This window comes from Stegostoma tigrinum, chromosome 29 (assembly GCF_030684315.1).
Source record: "Stegostoma tigrinum isolate sSteTig4 chromosome 29, sSteTig4.hap1, whole genome shotgun sequence".
Taxonomy (NCBI): domain Eukaryota; kingdom Metazoa; phylum Chordata; class Chondrichthyes; order Orectolobiformes; family Stegostomatidae; genus Stegostoma; species Stegostoma tigrinum.
In genome coordinates, this window is record NC_081382.1 from 17,740,221 (window position 1) to 17,754,849 (window position 14,629).

At 43.0% G+C, this 14,629-nt stretch overlaps 1 protein-coding gene across 2 annotated transcripts in view; it reads right to left on the reverse strand.

Annotated features, from left to right (window-relative positions):
* The window catches only part of cacna1ba (calcium channel, voltage-dependent, N type, alpha 1B subunit, a), a 566,885-nt gene that overhangs the window by 151,089 nt on the left and 401,167 nt on the right, over window positions 1-14,629 (reverse strand). For both annotated transcript variants that reach the window (XM_059638405.1, XM_059638404.1), the window contains exons 19-20: window positions 10,037-10,143; window positions 6,416-6,478 (exon numbers count right to left, since the gene is read on the reverse strand). In XM_059638405.1, coding sequence (XP_059494388.1) covers window positions 6,416-6,478; window positions 10,037-10,143 — 170 coding nt within the window. The remainder of the gene's footprint in view (window positions 1-6,415; window positions 6,479-10,036; window positions 10,144-14,629) is intronic.

A 14,629-nucleotide genomic window follows, 5' to 3' on the forward strand; every position in this document is an offset into this window, starting at 1 on the left:
TTCACTTGTGTATCATGGCAATATAATTAACTTCCAATTAATGACTGATTTCATGATTACTACTTGAGCCATCACTTGACCTGAAGAACAAATGTTGCAGCATATTAAACTTCTTCTCATTGATTAAAACTCCATATTTTAAGAAAGAAACATAAAATTAGCTTGCCTTGTCTTTATTTTACTACATTCATACAGTTAAACTTTGGCCTCGATTGTTGCCATTTCAGAGAGCTGGGAATTTGAAAATCCTAACCTGAAACATGCACTTCCCATTTACACAAGTGCAGGAACATGCAGGCCATGTTTTGCACATGCTCAGTTCACAGAATCAGTTATTCATTTAAATTACCAGCTACCTCCACTCAAATCAGATTTTAGTCATCTGGGAATATAAAAGCAGAAAGATGAGGAGCAGTTCTGAACTTTGAGCATTTTGTTTTGGACAGTCCAGGGTACCTCAGCAGTTCCGAGGAAGAGTCACTGGACCCAAAATGTTAACTCTGATTTTTTCTTCACAGATGCTGCCAGACCCGATGAGTTTTTCCTGTAACTTCTATTTTTGAGCCTGTTCCTTTAATTGTATTCAACAAGCACAATGTTGACATGTATGACCAGCTCATGCTTGCAAAGCTTGCAACATGATCTCCAAAGTTAAGTGTGGATTTCTCAATTGGGCAACATTTGCTGGCCAATCCTGAGTGTGCAAAGAATTGCACTGCCAACCAATTCAGAATTGTCAGTTGGGCTTGCAATGTGTATACTGGAAGCTATATATGTGAATACACAGGGATCTGTTCTTTGCATATAAATATATCATATACACACTGTCAGATTAATTAAAAAAACAGGAGACGGCTATTCATTGGTTAATTTCACTGACCAGCTTAAGCCAACCTGCCCAGTTTGAAATCTAAACAAAGCCTGGGAGTTAACAGTCAGCCATCATTCACTGGTGGAATCTCCATGGCAACACCTCTAGCAATCTAGATCCATTTGCCAACCAATCAACAGTCTTCTCTCACACAAAATAAATGTTGGTTTCCTCCTTCATTGGTATTTTTGTAAAAAGCCCTGATGAGTGTAAGTCAGAAAGCTTTGAGAAATTGTCTCTCCCTTTCAACAATACTCAAGTTCAGTACCACCATACAACTGTAAATACAGTGTTTATTAAGGACAGGATATTTTCAAAATAGTAAAGTCTGCAACTGACTTTTCGGGCAGAATCATTTGGTAGCAGTAAGGTTGTTGTTGGTAGGATAGGCATTGAGTGACACTTCTGTTTAGGGCCAGATGGTTAGCTTGTGGCTGTCAGCCAATTAGATCCACAGGGGTGTGCCACGCGGAAGGGGCCAACAGGAAGCTGATGCCTCCTGCTTGTATGGTTTATGTAGTTGAAATTCCAGGCATCATATTTAAAAGATAACTAGCTACAAACCAGGAGTATAATTCTCGGTTTTGGGAACTGCAAAGCTCTCAGCTATTGGTTCTGGTCATTCACTAATATCTAAGCATAGACAACACTTGACCCCATGGTTCTGTGAGGTCTTGTTGTAAATTCACCTCCGCATCATCCAGAAAAGGCACCATGCTCTGTTTCCAAGGAACAGCAGCAGAAGGCTCTCTTATTTTCCCAGGGAAACCCAGACGAAGGTTTAAGTGGGAACTGGAATCCCTGGGGCCCACTCCAGAATTTGGTGCAGCGAAGGAACAATCTGCCATGCCCAGCTAGGGTAAGTGGCACTGTGCGCTCACTGCATATTGGCACCTCATAAGATTATCAAGCAGAGAAGGTATGCAAGTACAACGAGCTGTCAGACAAAAGCTTGGGTTGCAGGCTTCATGATCAAATGGAGCATGCAGGCTGAGTGTGTGGGAGTCACTTCATGCTGTGAAAGTTGTACCATTTGTAGTGGTGTTAGTAATAACACTTACTGGGGAAACTTCAGCAGCTGTCATTGGCATGCATGCACACTAAGTGGTTAAACACCCACTGGGATGACACATTCTATCCTTTAGCAGGACACAAATGTTCATAGTGGGCAGGAGTGTTCCAAAACTGGATAAAAATGTCTCTGAGCACAAAGATCTTGACATCAGCTGAGGCGGCAATCACAGAACATTTGGCAAGGACAGAGCTGGAGCCAGCACTGACAGAGAGACCAGCTGTCCTTTGAGGATGCCTCCTGACTGATAGCTTTAGCCACTTTGTCTGTGGGTATCCCCCATTACCAAGATGCTATGTTAAACCTGCAGTTGACGGGAGCAAACATTCTGGTATCTGCAGGTTAGTGAAAATATTCATGTAATAGCTCCTTGGGAAGTGCTTGCACAGGCCAGCTCTACTTACAGTGTGTGAAAGCCCTTTATGAATGAAAGCTGCAGGCTGCTTGAAAATTAATCTCAGCCCTAAAACATAGCTCTGAGCCCAGGACTTAAGCAGTCAATTTCCCTTCTCACTTGTGGAAATCCTATATGTTCACACCAAACCTCCGTAGTTTTGGCTACCTGATGCAAAACTACCAGATTCTCTCTTCTGAACAGGGCACTGGTCGCCTCCATGCTGTGGTTTTGGGGGCTGACTGTGATATTTCACACATGCTCCCACCAGAGCTATGGAGATGAGATGCTGGTGAAGAAGTGCAATGCCATGGTAACTTTTCATGCAATCAGTATTGGACTGCCTCCTAATCCTCCCAGATGCAGGTCTTCCTACAGCAGTTGGCACACCTGGGTAATGGCAGGGCAGGACCTCCCCAGCTGCCTCTGACGTTGCCTTCCGACATTTGCAGGCTCACGTTTGTGGTGTATTTGATGTACACCAACACTCAATGTCTCACTGGCCCCTAGTTGCCAGCTTCCTGGGCTGCTGTTGCTGCTGTGGCCATTGATCTGCCTGGGCCTCAGTTACCTCACACTCATTCCTGAGCAGCCAGACCACAGCAAACACACAGCACAGCGTTATTTGGACTCCTTGTCATGGCTGCCCCGAAGTGATCCATGGACAAGTTGCAGGGACCGACCTGGCCAGTACAGTCATTTGGCCCTTCCTCCTGTCCTGACCATTTGTGTTCAATTGTGCTCAGTGTTAACTCTGCACCCCACCACAAATAAAGACCCACTTCCCACTTCAATGGATTTCACTTGTAGAGCTACCGTGTTTACAAGAAGACATTTTAAAAATGGTGCACGTCACATTCTACCCTCCACAACACCCACCAACCACCCCCATCACCCAACGAAATATAACCATTACTCTCCTGCTTTTGGGTTGCTGGACTCACAACATTACCTCTACTTTCTCCCAAAGATGCTACCAGCCCTACTGGGTTTCTGCAGCAAATTCTGTTTTTAATTCAAATCTCCAGACTCTACAGTTCATTGTTTTATTTTAGTCATGAACCCATCTTTTTTTGATATAGAATCCCCACAGTGTGGAAAAAGGCCATTTGGTCCATGATGTTTGCATTGGCCCACCAAACAGCATCCCACCATTCCTGTAATCCTGCATTTCACATGGCTAATCCACCTAGCCAACACATCCCTGGACACTACGGGCAATTTAGCACGGCTAATCCACCCTAACCTGCATATCTTTGGACTGTGGCAGGAAACTGGCGTGCCTGGCAGAAATGCACATAGACACGGAGAGAACGTGTAAACTTCACATAGACACACATCCAAGTCAGGAATAGAACCCGGGTCCCTGGCACTCTGAGGCAGCAATGCTAATGACTGTGCCACCATGCCGCACCCGAGTGTAGCAATAACAGAAGGAAAGGAGTACCATGCATTAATTGGAATCTTACTACATTCCCTTCTCTCACCTTGCCTTCTCTATGGACGGTTGGCTCCGTAGTTAGCACTGTTGTCTTACAGCACCATGGACCCAGATTTGATTCCACCCTGTCTGTGTGGAGTTTGCAAATTCTCCCGGTGTCAGTGCGAGTTTCTCCCAGGTGCACCAGTTTCCTCCCACAGTGCAAAGAAGTGTAAATTTGGATTGGTCATGCTAAATTTGCCTGTAGTGTTCAGGGATATGTGGGTTAGGGACATGAGTCACAGGAAATGCAGGGTTACAGGGAAAGGGCAGGGGGATGGGTCTGAATCGGATGCTCTTCAGGGGGTTGTTGTGGACTTGTTGGGCCAAATGGCCTGTTTCCACAATGTATGGATTCTATGAAACCATGCTCCCACCATTTCCCTCCATGCCTCTCTGGCTACCTAAGATGTTATTCCTCCTTCCCAGCCTCAGAAAGCCCTGCCCTATTGCATTTGACTAGCACCATCCAATTTTGATCACTGGCTGCCATTGAATAACTTTTCTGGCTGTAGACCACTTGGAGGCAGTTGAGAATTTTAAGGCTCATACTGGTGGTCCTGGAGAACCAGGTTGGGTAAAGCATGGGCAATTCTGGCAAGATTGCTTTTCAATAGGCATATGTGGCAGACAGCTACATGAGAAAGGGCTTCCCACCACTTACCATCTTCAAACTTTCACAAATCTGTTCCTGCAGTTTCATCCCGCCATCACCCAGTTAGACATCTCCCACCCACTCCAACATCCGATTCCAGGTGCAGTACAAGATTCTGCCCTTAAACTTATTTCTTGGAACTTCATCTTGCCATAATGAAGGATGCCCAGAGCAAATTCTGGGTGAGTTGACAGGTTAAGTGTAGGACAAAAAGTGAGGGCATAGATCGGTATGAACTTGCATTGGGATGTTAAAGGGTTAGGACATTGGGTATAGGGACGTAAGTAGTAATAGAAAGTATGAGGGGTTACAGGGGTCGGTACAGGGCAAGGAGTGGTATTAGTTGGCATGGATAGGAGTACAGTCATGTGCAGGGGAGGACAAGGGATTATGAGTGGCAAGAGCCTGGGTTTTTTTTTAGCTTTTATTCTTTCTTTTTAGGTTTTGGGTACGACCCAAAGGCATGTTTTCCACCCAGTCTGCCTCTACATTTGGGTCACCCCCCCCCTCACAATTCACAGGGATAACTCAGCCTGAATTTGCATGGGTACTCTCCTCTTCAAACAAAACACTGAAAGCTGGGCATCCCTCTTTAAAAGCAGAGTTACGTAGCTGAGAATTCTCCTGACACCATGCAACTGATTTCAGAGTAAAAATCCAGGCCTTAATACAAACAATTTTAAGCGGTTATGTAAGTGGTTAATTATTTTGTCCGCATGCAAATGAATTTACCGTTTTGCAGTGTGAGAATACTTCAATGTGATCGGTTCCTTATTTTGTTGCTAACATTACTGCTGCTGTATGCCTATGTATTCCCTTGAATTGATGCAAAGTTTAAACTGCTGTCAGGAAAGGCCGAGACATTTCACAACAAGAGGAGGTTAGAGGTCTCTGAGCCACTTTCTTCCCGATCAGCAGTAGTACATGTTGCTTTTGCTCAATGCAAAAACTGGCCCTTTATACACTGTGAACATTTGTTCACGACATGAATGGAAACATTGATCCATTTAAACTCAACTAGCTCATTAAATGTTGGCACAGACATACTGCACTATATCAGTTTCAGTACGCTACAAAGGCAGGTACAAAGTTAAAGATAAAAGGAATTGTTCTGACTTCCATTGATTTATGTGACATTTTGTATACACTGTATTTTACAGGTATCTTTGGAAACTGAATGCCTTTATCATAAAATATCTGTGAATTTAAAAACCCATTAAAAGTAAGGTTCTGCAGCTGATTAAAGGGCCAAAGCAATATTCAGAACCTTACTGTTGAGGATGCAGATTCATCACCACCACGGTTTCACAGATTCTAGAAAATAAAACAGCTACCTTACTGAACACACTAAAATCAACTGGAGGTTTTAACTGTCATCATGTGAAGAAGTCGCGTACAACATAACAATAGATTTAATAAGATTAAGACTATTCTGTCATACTTTAAATTTTGTTCAGTTTTTAAAATGTGAAGAACTTAATGGCAACTAGGAACAGGAATATATTGGACAAAACAATATTTTATGGTTTCATTACCAATTTCATTCTGAATGAAAGAATTCCAGGCCAATTAGTCCTAATTGATTTTGACGCAATTATTTTGTCTGCATGCAAATAAATTTACTGTAACCTTAATTAGACAATTTAATGGAATGAGGGTTGCTAAGCTTAGATGATACATAATTTCAACTTCCTTGTTCAAGTTGGTGTATTACCCAATTCACCACAGATAGGTCAAAGGAACATAATAAAGTGACAAGATATTGACAAGCACAGAAGCCACCAATGACAGTGAATGGAGTAGACAAACAAAGTTGTCTGAACAGTAGGAAGAGCACAGCCACTGCATGTTTACAACATCCGCTCTTCACACTCAGTGTTACAATGGTGAATGATACTTTTTTGAAGAGGTTACTTATAATATTGTAACAGAGAGCAACTCACGGTGAATTTACGCTGGAGACTGACGAGCTGCGAGATAGAGCACCTCGATTTTGCTTTACAAAACTGCACATGCAAAAAAGATGAGACAAAAAATACATTGGGAAAAGATCAAAAAGCTCCATCATATTCACAGGCAGGTTGCATTTGTCTGTGACTCCACCTCCACAGACTTGATCAGAGCAGTTATTCTGATGAAAACTGCTACTGAACCAAACTCAATGCAGCCAAACAACAATTAGTCTTAATGCTTTGACCTTCAGACTCCATCCTGCTTTGAATGAAGGTACTACAATGGGAATACCATACAGAACCTTCAAGAAGGAAATAAATTGAGCAAGTGTCACTTCTGTATAAATCACTCCTGGAGTCACAATCTGAAATACAGTAAAATGACAAATCACATAAAATATATAACAATATGGGCCTGTGGGGAGAGGTCTATTACACATACCAGAAGAAAGAAAAAAGGAGTTTATCAACTTATTTGCATGATAAATACTTACCACATTTCACTCAAGGATAGAAGGAAAGGAAGGAGTTCAAACAAGTTGCTTTAATAGTAGATACATTGCAAAGGCAAAATGTGGAAATATAATAATACATAGCACCAGAGATGTATTAAGAAAATAATGTATTTTCTTTGCTGGGAAGAGTGTCAGTATCAAAATTTGTAAAGTCTCTGTTTGCAACGCTTGATATTCAGGTAACATTAATCCACATAAATAACTTTGGAGATTTATTGATACGTCTCTCAACGCTATCAGTTTATTGAGGAAAAGAAAGTTGAAATGTCATACAAACAGGCCATTAACCAATCTGGCATTTATTATGTTTTCTTCTAAAGATATGTTAACCAGAATTAATAAATCTCAGTGACTGAATAGAAACATAGGCCACATAAAGCAGGTTGGACATAAATTTACAAAGCCTTCTGACCTCATCAGAAAAGAGGTAGAAAGCCCAGTAATTATTGGGTCTTATCATTTGCTAAAAGTGGCGTTTTTGCCCCACGAATTGCACAGTTCATTTCCACTTCTTGCTTTTTTCTGCTCAGAACAAACCAACTTAGGAACAGAGTACTGGTCCAAGATATAGCCAGTTAGGGAAAGAATGGGCTGAGGTTTTGGAACTGATTATATCAACTCACCTTCATATAATTCAAATTAAAGCAACGAAAAGCTGAACAGAAAGAAATCACAGCCGAAATGAAATGGTTCCTCATTCAAATTAATGCAGAAAAACAAGAGAAATAAACAGAAACTGTGTTAATCTATGTAAACGAGTTGTATACGTGTGGAGCATTTATTAATACATTCTTTCCAACTGTATTGGTGCTATTATGGGCTGAATAGCATTGTCAATAACCAAAGCATATTTAATATTATTGCAATCTTTAAAAAAAAATCAAAAAATTAGGAAACTCAGACATTAAACAATGGAATATGGCTATTTTTATTGCTCATGTTATCCTTACTACCTCTACACCTCCGGAATCTCCACTCCCAGAGGTAGTGGATACAGACAAATATATGACTGGGATGAAGAAAGACCATATTGTCCCAATCTCCCTCGTCCAGACATGGTGTAGCTATGCATACCATCAATTTTCTTAGGCACACAAACTTCCTATGAGGGTTAAATCAGAACCAGAGACCAAATTTAGTAAAGAAATGTGAGGCTGGATGAACACAGCAGGCCCAGCAGCATCTCAGGAGCACAAAAGCTGACATTTCGGGCCTAGACCCTTCAGAGAGGGGGATAGGGTGAGGGTTCTGGAATAAATAGGGAGAGAGGGGGAGGCAGACCGAAGATGGAGAGAAAAGAAGATAGCTGAAGAGGAGAGTATAGGTGGGGAGGTGGGGAGGGGATAGGTCAGTAGATGACATGTCCATCATGGGCCTCCTGCAGTGTCACAATGATGCCACCCGAAGGTTGCAGGAACAGCAACTCATATTCCGCTTGGGAACCCTGCAGCCCAATGGTATCAATGTGGACTTCACCAGCGTCAAAATCTCCCCTTCCCCCACCGCATCCCAAAACCAGCCCAGTTCGTCCCCTCCCCCCACTGCATCCCAAAACCAGTCCAACCTGTCTCTGCCTCCCTAACCTGTTCTTCCTCTCACCCATCCCTTCCTCCCACCCCAAGCCGCACCTCCATCTCCTACCTACTAACCTCATCCCACCTCCTTGACCTGTCCGTCTTCCCTGGACTGACCTATCCCCTCCCCACCTATACTCTCCTCTCCACCTATCTTCTTTTCTCTCCATCTTCAGTCCGCCTCCCCCTCTCTCCCTATTTATTCCAGAACCCTCACCCCATCCCCCTCTCTGATGAAGGGTCTAGGCCCGAAACGTCAGCTTTTGTGCTCCTGAGATGCTGCTGGGCCTGCTGTGTTCATCCAGCCTCACATTTCATTATCTTGGATTTTCCAGCATCTGCAGTTCCCATTATCACCAAATTTAGTAAAGCATTCTCTTTGATCCCTCTGGATAATCTAACAAGTTTGAGGCAACTCACAAATCATTCTCATCCCAACCATCCCATGATCCATCTTCTGCAATGTGAAATGCAGTTCTACTTCAGGAAGGGCCTTTGAATACTTTCAGAGAACTAAAGGAAACTCTACCATTAACTAGAAACCAGACCAGACATACAAATAATCCTGCTGCAAGAACTCATCTTCTGACTCACCAAGACCTGTCTGCCATCTACAAGGCACAAGGTTGAAGTTATTTAAATTAATTTCCATTTAGATGGAAGAATGCAGCTCCAACCACACTCCACATGATGCTGAAGTTTAAACAAAAACAAATTGTACTCTAGCAGCTCACTGAGCTTCCTTTGATTTCACATTATAAAAGCTTGAACACTCCCACTTACAATGACAAGGATAGCAGGTGTGTGGGGAAATCACCAAAAGCACATTCTCCTCTGTACCATCCTGACCTGATACTATATTTTCCACTCTTCATCAACCCTGCCTGGAACAGGACTGTAAGCATCTGCGCACAAGTTTGAAGGTTGCACTTCGCCACCACCTTCTCAAAGACAATTCAGGATAGAGAACAAATACTTACCTTAGAGTGAAGCTCAAATCTAATGAAAGAATGTTTGAGAAAAAATGTTCACTCCAACATGGATTAACTGTCATCAACATACTTCTGATAGCTCTTTCAAATGAACAGTTTTCAGGTCAGAACATGTACAGTGAGGCAGGAAGATATGGGAAGACAGCACTTTTCAGCATAAACTTTCTTTCAAACAACATGCACTCTTCCAGATGGATTATTACAGGGCAATAAAGTGCATGTGCCCTGGCTGTCTATGTTTTCTCTTTTGTAGCTCTCAATACTGACATCTGTTCAGTGGCCCTAGCAATGAGAGTAGTCCTGTGGAAGGTACCAATGGCAGTACATGATAGATATGCATTCCATGGACCAATAATATTGGATTCCAGACAAAATTAAAATACCAGAACTTAAAGACAACAAATAAAATAGCACATATAAAACAAAATAGACAGAAGTGTGGATATTTTTGGCATCATGCAAAACCAATTGAAGTGCAATGACATACAAAAAATTCGGTGCAAAATGTTACAGTATAAACTCTGAACTTACGCTGCTATTGATAGGTTCGTTGCAGATATTGGGCTGACATCTGCAACCTCTATGGCCTTCTGGATGGTGTTTTTTTGGATATTGGCTTCTTCCATTTCTTCTTCATCCTGAGAAATGAAATGACAGGAGATGGATCTAAGCAACACAATGTTCCACACCACACTTGAATATTTTATTTCCACTGACACAAAAATGTCTCTCCAACCTCTTGAGGAATGGAATTTATGCCAAGATTTCAAAACACAGACTTTGAAATGTTTCTTTTCCCCCTGAAAATGGCATTACACGAGAAAAATGTTCTAAGCTAATTATGAGATATTTTGATACAATTGAGACAGAAAGCTGTCGCTACTGGCTGAGTGAAGTCAGAGATATAAGCTATTTAATAACAAAAAGCAAGCAGGTAGTTAGAGACTTTTCATGCACAAAGACACTCCCTGGAAGTGTATTCAACAGAAACTCTAAAAACTGGAATTGCTAATTAGGATCTCAGGAGCACAAAAGCTGACGTTTCGGGCCTAGACCCTTCATCAGAGAGGGGGATGGGGGGAGGGAACTGGAATAAATAGGGAGAGAGGGGGAGGCGGACCGAAGATGGAGAGTAAAGAAGATAGGTGGAGAGGGTGTAGGTGGGGAGGTAGGGAGGGGATAGGTCAGTCCAGGGAAGACGGACAGGTCAAGGAGGTGGGATGAGGTTAGTAGGTAGCTGGGGGTGCGGCTTGGGGTGGGAGGAAGGGATGGGTGAGAGGAAGAACCGGTTAGGGAGGCAGAGACAGGTTGGACTGGTTTTGGGATGCAGTGGGTGGGGGGGAAGAGCTGGGCTGGTTGTGTGGTGCAGTGGGGGGAGGGGATGAACTGGGCTGGTTGAGGGATGCAGTGGGGGAAGGGGAGATTTTGAAACTGGTGAAGTCCACATTGATACCATATGGCTGCAGGGTTCCCAGGCGGAATATGAGTTGCTGTTCCTGCAACCTTCGGGTGGCATCATTGTGGCAGTGCAGGAGGCCCATGATGGACATGTCATCAAGATCAGCCTCCTGCACTGCCACAATGATGCCACCCGAAGGTTGCAGGAACAGCAACTCATATTCCGCCTGGGAACCCTGCAGCCATATGGTATCAATGTGGACTTCACCAGTTTCAAAATCTCCCCTTCCCCCACTGCATCCCTCAACCAGCCCAGTTCATCCCCTCCCCCCACTGCACCACACAACCAGCCCAGCTCTTCCCCCCCACCCACTGCATCCCAAAACCAGTCCAACCTGTCTCTGCCTCCCTAACCGGTTCTTCCTCTCACCCATCCCTTCCTCCCACCCCAAGCCGCACCCCCAGCTACCTACTAACCTCATCCCACCTCCTTGACCTGTCCGTCTTCCCTGGACTGACCTATCCCCTCCCTACCTCCCCACCTACACCCTCTCCACCTATCTTCTTTACTCTCCATCTTCGGTCCGCCTCCCCCTCTCTCCCTATTTATTCCAGTTCCCTCCCCCCATCCCCCTCTCTGATGAAGGGTCTAGGCCCGAAACGTCAGCTTTTGTGCTCCTGAGATGCTGCTTGGCCTGCTGTGTTCATCCAGCCTCACATTTTATTATCTTGGAATCTCCAGCATCTGCAGTTCCCATTATCTCTGATTGCTAATTAGGAACTGGTTTCAGGGTGACAGAAAGGCTGCCGGTGGCTAATTGGACATGTCACCTCCTTCTGTGCAGTAGAATTTTATGATTTTATGAAAAATTAAACAGCCCTGATCCTGGGTGTATGCATATCTTGAGCTAAATGGAGAGGTTGAATAGGCTAGGGCTTTTTTACCTGGAGCTTCAGAGGCCAAGGGATGACCTTATATACGTTTATAAAATTATCAGGGGCATGGATAGCATAAATAGCCAGGGTATTTGGGAGTCCAAAACTAGATGGCATAGGTTTAAGGAGAGAGGGGAAAAGGGACCTGAAGGGAAACATTTTCATGCCGAGAGTGGTGCGTGTTTGGAATGAGCTGCCAGAGGAGGTTGTGGAGGTGAGTACACTTAGAACATTTAAAAGGTATCTGGATGGGTACAGAAATAGGAAGGCAGGCGACTTGGATCGAAGGTTCTCTTTCTGTGCTAAATAACTCCATGACTCTACGTCGGGAATGATCCAATTTCTCCAATGGCTCCAGCAAAAAGGGGCAAGGGTTCTTGTTTTTACATTGCTAAAATTTAAAGCAATATTTTTCCATTAAGAAGGACAGTCATCACCACAAAATCATTATGGCACGGGAAGAGGCCATTCAGTCCACTATACCTGCACCAATTTCTCCCCACGTGATAGCACAAGACAGTGCGGACAAGGGACAACCCGGACAACTTATTCAGTATTCAAGCTTGTTACACTTTCTAACCAGAACTCTACAGCAGTTCTAAGTAACAGCACCAATTATATTCCCAGTGCACATAAGAAGAGAGCCAACAGTTTGACGCGTTGAGTAAAATTTGAACAATGACACTAGTTATGAAATACATAATGTTATTGGTTCAAACATCTTGAACCTCCCCAAAACTTGCACTGATTAGAGGTCTGATAAACATCACTGTTATTAGTGGCCGGTAATCAATGTGAAAAAAAAATTCTTTATATTAATGCTAGAAGAAACTTACCAGGAACCTAATCAAGGAAGTTAATCGAATGTTATGTTTTACTGTGAAGGGAATTGAATGCAGTAAACAGGTTATGTTTCAGTTGTACAGGGCATTGGTGAGGCTGCATTAAGAGTACTGTGTATAGCATTGCTCACCACACCTATCTAAGAATGCATTGGAACCAGTTCAGAGAATGTTTACGAGAACATTATCAGGAGTGAGAAGATTGTTTTATGAGAAAAGGCCAGGTCTATATCCTCTGGAGTTCACAACAGTCAAAGGTGAATTAACTGAAATATATAATATCCTGAGCGGACTTGTCTGATACATAAAGAAAGAATTTTCCTTTTGTAGGATAATCTAGAGCGAGGGCATTACAGTTTAAAAATAAGGATCACCCACTCAAGAGAGAAACAAGGAAAAATGTTCTCTCACAGGGTTGAGTGTCTTTGGAATTCCCTTCTTCAAAAAGCAATGCTTGTAGAATTGTTAAATATATTTAAGGCTGAGGTAGACAGAGTCTTGACGACCCATAATCTGATTAAATGAGGCAGAGAGACAGTTTCAAAATAATGCGGTGCTGGAGACAAACTAAATGACTAAATGACAAACATGATCGGCATAAGAGTTGCATGCTGAGGGTCTAACTAAAGTAAGAAGTAATCCAAAACCGCACAAACTAATTACAGTAGAAAGATCACAGCAATTTATCAAGGTGATGGTGTCAAAACAGGACAGTAAGGAAGATTGGACACACGCATCTCCATCAAGGATGGACACCTCAGTACCTCACTCTACCGCAAGTCCACGGGTAACTGCACAATGGCGCACTTCTCTAGCTGCTACTCTAAACATACTAAAGAAGCCAACCCCTACAGACATGTCCTTTGTATACACAGAATCTGCCCAGATGAGGAGGAACACAAGGACATCTAAAGGTTTTGAAGCACACCCTCATAAGAATGGGGTACGATGCTCAACTCATTAATCACCAGTTCCGATGTACCACAGCTAAAAACCATAATGGCCTCCTCAGAAGACAGATACAGGATACAGCCAATAAAAAATACCCTTTGTCTTCCAATACCTCCGTGAAGTGGAGAAACGACACAATGTTCTTTGCAGATTTCAACATGTCATCAATGGCAAACAGCATTTTGTCAAGATCTTCATTACGCCTCCACTTCTATCTTCAAACAACCACCAAATCTTATTTACCCAGACTTCACGACAACATTGAACATAACACCACACAACTCTGTCACGGCAACCTCTGTGTGACATGTTAGATCCGTGACATGGAAGCCACCACCATACATGGGAACACCACCCACCACGTACACAGCAGATACTCATGTGACTTAGTCAATGTTGTTATCTCATATGCTGCAGGCAGGGATGCTCCAAAGCATGATATATTGGTGAGAACATGTAGACCCCATGAAAACAGATGAATGGACACTGTGCAACAATCGCCACGCGGGAATATTCCCTCCAAGTTGGGAACACTTCAGCGGCTAAGGGTATTCAGCCTCTGATCGTCAGGTAAGTGTCCTCCAAAATAAAATTAGAGATACAAAATAACACAGAATCACCACGCAGAGACTGATAGCCATGTTCTGTATCCATGGAGACAGCCTTAACTGTGATCTTAGGTTCATGTCACACCACATGTGACCTCACTGTACGTCTATATCTTCCTTACTGTCCTGTTTTGACACCATCACCTTGATAAATTGCCATGATCTTGCTACCTTAATGAGTCTGTATAGTTTTGGGTTACTTTGTTTAACCCTTGGCATGTGACTCTTATACCTATCATCTGATGGCAGTCATTTAGTTTATATCCAGCACCACTCAATTTTTAATTTCTTGTAATTGTCTCTCTGCCTCATTTTGTCGGATTATAGGTCACGCTTTCGCTGGTTATTCAGCTGTTAACACTTTACTCGTACTGTCTAACATTCTTGGT